This window comes from Populus euphratica, unplaced genomic scaffold (assembly GCF_000495115.2).
Source record: "Populus euphratica unplaced genomic scaffold, PopEup_1.0 scaffold2035.1, whole genome shotgun sequence".
NCBI classification, from domain to species: domain Eukaryota; kingdom Viridiplantae; phylum Streptophyta; class Magnoliopsida; order Malpighiales; family Salicaceae; genus Populus; species Populus euphratica.
Window position 1 is genome coordinate 17,778 of NW_011501884.1, and position 10,283 is coordinate 28,060.

Here is a 10,283-nt window from a genome sequence, read left to right on the forward strand (position 1 = left end):
ATAATATTATTATTGCTACTAATAATATTATTATTGTTGTTGTTACTATTGTTATTGTTTATAATTGTTGTTTATAATTTATACAATTAACCTCCCTATGGTTCGACATCGGTCTTGCCGGGTTATTTATTACTTTGACACTCCTGTACTTGGAAGAAGATATCAATCTTTTGATCGTGTCAGTGCAGAATATAGCGGTTCCCTACATAGATGTTGAAAGGAGAAAATATGGAAATCTTCATGCTTTTAAAATTGTTAATGCATAATAAGTGCCAAAAAACACGATATTGAGAAAATTAGTAATTTATGAAGACGCAAGGATGGCAACCAAATATTTCTTAAAGCACATACTTCCTTTCCAGTATTATCTAATCTATGGGAATCGTGAGAGGATAAGTCTAATAAGGTTGAAGACTCAAATCAGATATTTAGGCTCGTCATTAAGCCTAAAAAATATATATAAAAAAGTTGTTGATATCAAATGAGAAAAAAAGGTTGATCATGCTGGGAGGAAGAGAATCAGAAGAGGAAGAGATCATCATCCCCTTAATCTAGATATCATTCCCCAAACCTACTTACGTAATTCACTCTAAAGATATGACAGATATCCCTACCCAAGGCTTAACTATTATGGACATCAATACATTAGAACAAGATGACAGTACAAGAGCTGCAATGAGAAAGGAAAAGATAATTATCCATATTATGACTCTATGAAGACTTTCGTGCAAAAACTAGTAAGTGGTGAAAGGTTTTGAAATTAGATGACCTAAGAGATTCCTATGTGATTTTTGTGTGTTTGTCTTTGTTTTCGCACCAAGATGGTAATTTTAGCTTAAGATGTTAATATATGGTTTTCATTGTAGTAGACTTCATCTCACTTGATATAATTTGATCTAAAAATATCTTTAATATCTTCTAAAAGAATATATCCATTTAATAATAATTATTACAATACATCAATTATAATATAAAATAATTAATTCTAAACTACTATGGTACAAATTAGGTTTGAATTATCATTTTTAATTTTTTGTTTCAGTTTCATTTGTGTCTTTAGATTAATTTTGATGTGTTTTAAGTTGAGATATTAATTTATTAAGTTTCTAAGGATGTTTATTATTTGTTTAAGTAAAAAAAAAATAAAAAAATTTAACCTAAAAAATCTTAACTCAAATTTTTGGTCATGCTCCATTTATTGAAAAATAGCGTTTGCTTCACTCTTTTTAAAAAACAAATATTGATCAAAAAAGGTCAAACATATGGGATTTGCATTTTCTTGATTCTAGAAAATATCTTGTTGATGTTATCACATTGTTTTTTATGCTTAAAATATGTTTTGATTTGATTTGCAACAAGCATAGATCCATTAGCTAGTTCTCTTTATCTAACACATTAAGTTATATCCAAAAAATAGGATAAACATTAAATTATTGTTAAATTAGAATTACATCGAATTAAAATTTTCATTTTTGTTATTATTTTTGTTATTAAATTAATTAGACTTTAATTATTAAATTAGTTATTAAGTTTTATTTTAAATTTTATTTTTACAAAAAAAATAAAAAAGATGGTGTTTTTATTGTATATTACCTCATAAAACATTATTTATTGTATTAGTATTTTGGTTTTTTTCTTGTGCTTTGGGTTTTTTTTTCCGATTACAAATCTTTTTCTTTCAATTTTGTTCTTAAAATTACTTTCAACATTATTTGTTTTTTTTTTTTAGAATTCCATCCTCTAGATATTTTGTTATTGAAGATTGTTTTTACTATCACCATCTCACAAAACAATATTTGTTGTAATAATATTTTGATTTTTTTTTTTGTGTTTTGAGTTTTTTTGATAATTATTTTTTTTGAACTTCATTTTTAAATTGTTTTTATAACTAATTTTTTTTTTAATTTTATCTTCACATGATGTATTATCTTAGATTAGAGATTGATACTTTTTCATGGCATGAAAAAGTATCCTAACTATAAGTTGGTGATTAATTTTGTAAAGTAGATTGTGATTTTATTTGTTAGAAATATTTGAGACTTAGAGGACCATATTGCAATACAAAGGAAACTAAAACTAATTGTTTTTTTGTTTTTTCTGGTTTCTAAACATATCTTTAATAAGTTGTTTGGAATCAATTATATACTGTAATTAATTTAATTCTAGTGTTTGATTTAAATTTAATTAATAAATAAATTGAATATACATATTTGAAAGAAATAAAATTCAAATCATTTTATTTTTTATATTATTTTTATTATATTTATTTTATTTTTTAAAGGTAAAAAAAAAGCCATTAAATAAGTATTTTAAGAAAATTAGTTTTAATATTAAATTTTTTAATTTAAAATTCTAAAAGAGAGAAATTAATCTTATTTACTTTTATGATATTTTTAAATATTAAATTATATTTAAAATTTAATTTTAAAAAGTTACTAACATAAAAGTTCATTAAAATATAAGGTTGCAAACATGTTTTCAGTTAATTATAAGCATTGTTGCTGTGCTCTTTCCAAACCTAAAACAAAACGTCTAGAAAACAAAAACCCTCTCCGGACTAAAGAGCGGAGGAGTCGCAATAGCCGATAGAGAGGGAGAGCGAGCTTTAAAAATAGTAGTCCTATGGAAGAGGATCCAGAGAAGAGATTCCACTCTATTATGGACAAGCTCCTTAACGCTCCTTCTTCGAAATCCCTCTCCAATCCCAGGTTTTCTTTTGCTGTCTTTGCAATTTCCCATTTTATATTAGTTTGTTTGTTTATTGATTGATTTGAATTTTGATTGACAGTTCACCAATATCATGTGGAGCTATACAAATATCATCACCATCAAGAGGCAAAAAACGAGACAATCCTGAGTCTGCATTAGCACTAGTGGAACATGTTTCTTCAGCTGACGCTCCTTTGTGTAGGCCTTGGGACAGGGGAGATCTTATGAGGAGGCTTGCTACTTTTAAGTCTATGACCTGGTTCGCTAAGCCCAAGGTTCATTTTATTCTCATCATCCATTTCACCATTACCCTTTTGGCACATGGGGTTTTTGAGGAATTAATGTTTTCATTGCAATGAATCTAATTAAATGTACCGTGTGGAATCCAATCTCCAAAGGCAATTTTTTTTTTATTTTTTTTAATGACGGGCTTGTACCTAGCCATAAGCTTCCTTTCGCAACATTTTATGCACTATTCTCAGTTCTATATGCGGCACATTAATTAAAATGTTAGACTTTTGAAAATATTCTAGCTAACAACCTATCAGAAGTCAGTTGTTGATAAATCATCATAACAATACTTTTCCTTCAAAGCATTTGCTCTGTTCTTATTATTTAAATCAAGTTGCTAGCATTCTGCAAGATCACTTTGGTTTTTTTTTTTTTCCCGAAATCTCTCAAGAATTTGTACCTCTTCTGTGTTAAAACTGTCTGTTTCCTATTAACGCAAACCCATATTTGGGGTCGGATGGGGTTAGTTCGTTATATTCTACCTTTTGAGTTTAAAATTTGAAATGGCAAGAATTATATGGAGTTATATAGCTTTAGCAATACTTTGAGTTTTCTGAAAGAGAGAAATTAAAAGCCATTTGAGGGGGAAGGATGTACAGTTAAGTTCTTTGAAGGACTTTTGAGTTAAAATTGTACGCCTGTGGATGCTGAACAGATTTTTGCTAATAATGAGGGACTTTTTTTCCTATAGAATAATCTTATTTGTATATTGCTGAGCAGTGGTTTCCCTTGTTTTTGTTAGTGGACGGTGTACTGCCTCAGTGTGTGTGTGTAAAGTTTCCTTATTTGCATGAATTATTTAATTATTTATCAGTGAACTACACATAAGTTGATGAAAATATCCTGCACCCCTCATTGAGGACCATAAATTTTCCATGGCTGTTTTATATCAATGAACTATTTTTCTTTTTCCCCTTTCTTTTGTTTGTTTTTTTCTTGAGCCAGTAAACCTTTTCAAAGTATTGAATTCTAACTCTTTTCCCATCGTTCTTAGGTGGTAAGTGCTGTGAATTGTGCGAGAAGGGGATGGATCAATTTGGATATGGATATCATAGCATGTGAAGCATGTGGAGCTCGTCTCCTATTTTCTACTCCATCATCTTGGTCACAGCAACAAGGCATGTCATGCTTCTTTTTTTTTTTTGCTTCCTTATGCTCTGGCACGTGCACTATGCTCACACCCAACAACTTATTATGTTTGCATCTTAATTTAACTATTTTCCAAATTTTTCAGTTGAGAAGGCAGCATTGGTATTTAGTTTGAAGCTGGATAATGGACACAAACTATTGTGTCCATGGATTGACAATGCCTGTGATGAAAGATTGGCAGAATTTCCTCCCACTCCACCTCAAGTTTTAGTTGATAAGTTCAGAGAACGTTCTTGTGCACTCTTCCGACTTTTAGCTCTTCCACTGATTTCATCTTCAGCTATTGAATACATAAGATGCCCTCAGTTGGAAGAATTTCTTGGACAATCTCCAACCCTGGAATTTGGCAACATGTCTGCCAACCTATCACAAATACAATTCCTTGGAAATGATTGCGATGCTGGTTTTGCCAACTTGTACTATGAGGTTCAGTCCTTTTTGACATTTTGTATTTGATACCTTTTCATGTCAGACCACTTTTTTTAGTTTTCAGTATTTTAATTGCAGTGTTGAATGTGCTATTTTCCTTAGAATATAATATTTGGGCCAAACAATGACTAGGTGCATGTGATAGTTGCTATACATTAACACTATGGCAATGGTTGTTTTCCTTGCGATGGATTTCCTGGTGAATTGTAATAACAATAAGCATTTCCAGGCACATGCGCTCCCTTGTTAATGTTTATTTTCTTGTATTAACTTTTCTGCGTCACGTTTTCATGTCAGCCCACCTTTAAGTTTTCAGTGTTTGATTAGTACAGTGTTTATAGGTTCTATTTTCAGTAGAATATGCAATGTGTGCGAAACATTGATCAGTAAAGTGACAATTTACGGTGCCATGTATTCATGATCAGTGTTTTGGTGGTGATTTTCCTTTTTCTGGAATGTTGATGAGAGTACTGACAATTTTAAGTATTTGCAGGCACAAAAGCTCGTAAGTTTATGTGGCTGGGAACCGCGTGTGCTGCCTTACGTTGTTGACTGCAAGGACAAACCAACACAGCCTGTTAAGGATACTGGCTTCACAGATTCATTCCATATGGTCATCAATGGGCAGAATACAAGTATTCGAGTCCAATCTGTTGCTACTGAGCAAAGCGTTGACACAAATGAAGAATCTGGTTCTTGTAGTGGGCCACATGCTGATTCTAATGCTGTTGTTTTAGATTGCAGGTTCTGTGGGGCAAGTGTGGGACTATGGACATTTTCTATGGTTCCACGTCCTTTAGAGTTGTTTAAATTGGTTGGTTATGCAGAAGTCAATAGTAACAAGAATTCTGGACAAGATTCAGCTAATGAAAATCATGTTGACAATAGTGGAGTCATTGGAAACTCTGCGTCAAATGGTGCATTGTCTTCTATGCATAGACCATCATATTTAAGTTTTACAATTGCTGGGGGTCCACCCCCAACAAAACAGAACTTCAAAGCAACAATTTCATTGCCTGTTATTGGCCGGAATTTAAGGGCCAGGTTTTCTTATGATTCTGATTTTAGGGATCGTACATGTGATAACCATGAAGTTACTCAATCTGGATCTGGAAACAAGAATCTATGTTCAGAGGAACTGGAATCTGCAAAGCTCACTTTTGGTGAACAGGTTTCTCTGCTTGAAGCTACGGGTCTGTTAAAGAGCAAAACACATGACCAGGGGCAGTGTAGTTATTCTAGTGGTGACCAATCTTCTTGTTTGAACTTTGGAATTTGTGAAGGTGGTGCACTTAGAAAAGAGAATAACTCCAAGATGTCTTTGGAAGGGATCAATATCACTAGAGAACCAACATTTCCTGAAACTGCTGGGTATGAATCTGCTGTGGAATGTCTGACTCAGAATGCACCAAATACAGTGCATGGTTATGATGCAACTGATCAGCTGCCTGAAAATTCAAACAATATTGAATGGCATGATTCAGTAGTGGGGGTTTCTAGAGTTTCTCAAGTTAGTGCATCTTCGATTTCTGGCTCTGCTGCCATTTTCCCCATCGGAAGTGGAAAAGGTAGTGAAAGTAACTCCTTAGAGATGATGACTTCATCTATCAATCATGATGAACAAATTCCAGGAGCAGATATTTCAGGCAGCAATGTTGCCTGTCAGATTGGTATGAGAGGAGGTGAAACTTGTTCTGATATCGAAAACACTTTAGCTACTCAAGAAAAAAGCCAAGAAGGCACCACAGGAGTGCAGGTTCCTGTGAACAATGAAGTTGTGGCCTCTGGTACAGGTGCTTAACTATTTGGCTAGGCTTCTCACCCTTTGATTCAGATTATGAGTTGACTGAACATTGATCACACTGGATCTATAGAAGCATTTTGCAAATGAAATATTCGGATATTAAGTTCTTTCTAGAAGTTTTATTGAAGTTTTTGATTAGTAGCTTTTCTTTTGAAGAATGTGTTTTTCCCACTTTGCATCTCCACAAGTTGCAGTTATCATTCAAGTGCTTATCTTTTCTGATTTACATGAGACATTGTCGTTTAATCATGAAGGAAGTTTATTAACCTTGATGCCTTCATGTTCCAGGAAAGGATCCTAAGAAACTGGCATTAGACAAAGCTTTGGGATTTGATCCAATCAGACAGCACAGACATTTTTGCCCCTGGATTATATCATCAAGCAGTGGGGCACCTGGTTGGCAACAAACACTATCTGCTTTAGGGCGTCAGAAAGAGTTTTCTCTTCCTTCTACAAATTCTCCATCTTCCTCCCTGAATAAGGTAATGAAAAATTTTACAACCCTTTTGATGAATCGCTATTGTGCTAACTATGTGTCATGGAAAGGGATGGATAGAAGCATGGTGGAATTTGATATGGCTTGTTGCCAGCTGAGGCACTCCGAGTCTTTTTCAATCTTGTGTCAAAATTCCTCCCCAAATGAATGATATCTTTTTAATTAAAATGGACGTCATCATAAATTCTATTTTGGGTTTGACACATCAGAAATTAACTAGAGTGGTCAGTGAGATGGTTAATAGCTCAAGACTGTTGATGATGGTAACACAGACAAGATATGGAGGGAAGAGAAGATCGATTGTGTCCTGATCCTCCATGTTGTAGATGCTGCCAGAACCAATGCCGCTAATAGTTGGGGTTTATTTTGGTTGAACTGACATATTCAGTAATTATATCTGTAATGGATTATTGCTGACAATTTTGTTTTATAGGTGGATGATCCCATTGCTCTAGTTAGAAAGCTTTTCACGTCCCCTGCGAAAAGAATGAAGCCTACTAGTGGATCAAGCTGAAACAGCCGATGCAGCTAATTAGTTTTGTAGGGCATGGATGTGTTTTCAAAGAGGCTTCTGTTCCTCTGTAAATGGTAGGATGTCGTGTGATGTTTCCTAATGTGTATGCAAATCATGGAAAGAGTTCTGAGTGATAGATTTTGGCGAAATAGGAACACACTTTTAATTGAGTTAAGCTGTGACTTGCCTTAAAACGCTATCATGAGATTTCAGTGAGGAATAGCAATGGAATTTATTCTCAAAATAATAATAATAATAATAAATAAATAAATAAATAAATTGGTGTCCCGTCATTTGATGTGCTAACTACGTGTCATGGAAAGGGATGGATAGAAGCATGGTGGAATTTGATATGGCTTGTTGCCAGCTGAGGCACTCCGAGTCTTTTTCAATCTTGTGTCAAAATTCCTCCCCAAATGAATGATATCTTTTTAATTAAAATGGACGTCATCATAAATTCTATTTTGGGTTTGACACATCAGAAATTAACTAGAGTGGTCAGTGAGATGGTTAATAGCTCAAGACTGTTGATGATGGTAACACAGACAAGATATGGAGGGAAGAGAAGATCGATTGTGTCCTGATCCTCCATGTTGTAGATGCTGCCAGAACCAATGCCGCTAATAGTTGGGGTTTATTTTGGTTGAACTGACATATTCAGTAATTATATCTGTAATGGATTATTGCTGACAATTTTTTGTTTTATAGGTGGATGATCCCATTGCTCTAGTTAGAAAGCTTTTCACGTCCCCTGCGAAAAGAATGAAGCCTACTAGTGGATCAAGCTGAAACAGCCGATGCAGCTAATTAGTTTTGTAGGGCATGGATGTGTTTTCAAAGAGGCTTCTGTTCCTCTGTAAATGGTAGGATGTCGTGTGATGTTTCCTAATGTGTATGCAAATCATGGAAAGAGTTCTGAGTGATAGATTTTGGCGAAATAGGAACACACTTTTAATTGAGTTAAGCTGTGACTTGCCTTAAAACGCTATCATGAGATTTCAGTGAGGAACAGCAATGGAATTTATTCTCAAAATAATAATAATAATAAATAAATAAATAAATAAATAAATAAATTGGTGTCCCTTCATTTGAAAAATAAATCAATAGAAAAGGGTTGCAACGAACATTTGTTGTTGCTCCAAGCCACCATTTGCAACTACCACCTTAGAATACGGCCGGTCAGCCTCTTTCTGCAACGACAGCTCCTTCGCCTCCAATCAGCTTGGCAGCACTGCTCACCAAACAAAACAAAGATAGTGTCTATTTATGATCAACATAATGCCAAGTTATTACCTGTTCAGATTGAAGTACACCATCTTTGCCTTCTCTTACCGAGTTGTCGAACTCACCTGAAGTAAGGAGATGATGCATCCAGCGAGGTCTTCACTTGTCCAATCTTGTCTACAACCTCCATCCCTTCCAATACTCTTCCAGCTATCAGAGATGATGCATCCAGCTCTGGTGAATCCTTGGTGGCTATCACAAACTCTATTGCTCGGATCAATCCCAACTTCTTCTTGATCAATCTCAAGGTTTCCTTGCCTTGCGACTAGCTTCAACTTTTGAGGCGGTTTGGAAGGATCTCTCACAATAATGCTTACAGCTCCAGCCAAAATCTTGATACGTGGACAGGTCTCATATTCCCTGTCATTCATCCATGAGACTTTCAGCTGCCAAGTTGCTTCCTGTTCTCTGTGCAAGCTCAGCATCCACTCCGTATGACCTTAACCCACCATGCTGCTCATAGTTTGGCATGATTTTGATGAATTCTTTTCTTCTGTAACTAATATCAGCAGCTCCACTAACAAGATTGCTAAACACAGCAGGTCCAGCTGGGACATCCTCTCGGTGTAGCCTAATGATAATGCGGCCAACAGGTTCTCCATTAATTGATATTATCAAGAAATGCACGCTTTGTTGTAGTTTTATTGCAGCACTTATGTCTAGCGCTTGTACTGTTTTTTTCTCGTGGATCATTTTCGTTGGAATGTGGCAAGTTTTCTTCGGGTAGCTCTGGACATACTGAATGGCTCTAGGGTTTGAGAATTTAGCAGAAGAAGCAACGACGAGTTGCCAAAAATGGCAAGCTCTCGTCGCGATAATCTGCAACATTGCTTGATTATGGATGAAGGGGAACCGGATTTGTGACGGGTGTGTTGGTGGTAATTGAGGATTGGAATACTTTTGGGTTCGGCAACATTTCGCTTTGACCTTTTTTCTCTAGCTTTGTTTTCTTCACGGCTCTTTTCTGGGATTGGGTCTTTTCTAGTGTGAAGGAAGTTTGTTTCTTCAACTAAATCTTGAGGATAAGAAAGGTATAAGCCCAATCCATCTACAAGATTACAGGAATAAAAATTGATGGCTTTTATGGCACGTAATGCACACAACTTATCTGAACAAAGCCTTGTATGGGACTTTGTTTATGGAGCAGAGATCATATTTTTTTTATTTTTCAAAAAATAAGGGAATAGAGGTAGTGCCCGTTTTAATAGGGTGTCCATGCTTCACTTTCGAGTCCCATCCCATGTCTAATATATATGATGTCTAAGGTATATGTTCAAAATAATTATTTTTTAATTTTAAAAGATATAGTTTAATTGATTATGTTTTAGATTTGTTTTTTAAAAATTATCAATTCGAATATTACAAATCTCAGGATTACTAGAAACTTATATAATTATTAACTTCAAAGTCTATAAGATTAGTGAAGGTACGTGTAAACTAACATGAATACCCATATTAATATAAAAAAACGATAATTATTTTTTTACAAATTTAAGGCTACTAGAAACTTACATGATTATTAACTTCAGGACTTATAATATTCGTCAAGATATATGCAAACCAACCCAAACACCCATATTAATTAAAAAAAAAGATAATAATATTTT

The 10,283-nt window shown here is 34.3% G+C and overlaps 1 protein-coding gene and 1 pseudogene across 1 annotated transcript; one reads left to right on the top strand and one right to left on the bottom strand.

The window, feature by feature from the left end:
* The first annotated feature begins 2,509 nt into the window (after nucleotides 1-2,509).
* LOC105118571 (uncharacterized) lies at nucleotides 2,510-7,631 on the top strand. The gene is made up of 7 exons (XM_011016545.1): nucleotides 2,510-2,708; nucleotides 2,789-2,984; nucleotides 3,995-4,118; nucleotides 4,235-4,575; nucleotides 5,072-6,371; nucleotides 6,671-6,864; nucleotides 7,312-7,631. Exons 1-7 carry the CDS (start codon nucleotides 2,623-2,625, stop codon nucleotides 7,390-7,392), a joined length of 2,322 nt encoding a protein of 773 aa, XP_011014847.1. The 5' UTR covers nucleotides 2,510-2,622; the 3' UTR covers nucleotides 7,393-7,631.
* Nucleotides 7,632-8,464: 833 nt separating this feature from the next.
* Nucleotides 8,465-9,760, bottom strand: LOC105118572 (peptidyl-prolyl cis-trans isomerase CYP26-2, chloroplastic-like; annotated as a pseudogene).
* Nucleotides 9,761-10,283: the final 523 nt, after the last annotated feature.

Coding starts and splice junctions, on each gene's coding strand:
- LOC105118571 (XM_011016545.1), top strand. CDS start 2,623: ATGGAAGAGGATCCAGAGAAGAGATTCCACTCTATTATGGACAAGCTC. Junction 2,709..2,788: donor AAATCCCTCTCCAATCCCAG/GTTTTCTTTTGC, acceptor TTTGATTGACAG/TTCACCAATATCATGTGGAG. Junction 4,119..4,234: donor ATCTTGGTCACAGCAACAAG/GCATGTCATGCT, acceptor CAAATTTTTCAG/TTGAGAAGGCAGCATTGGTA.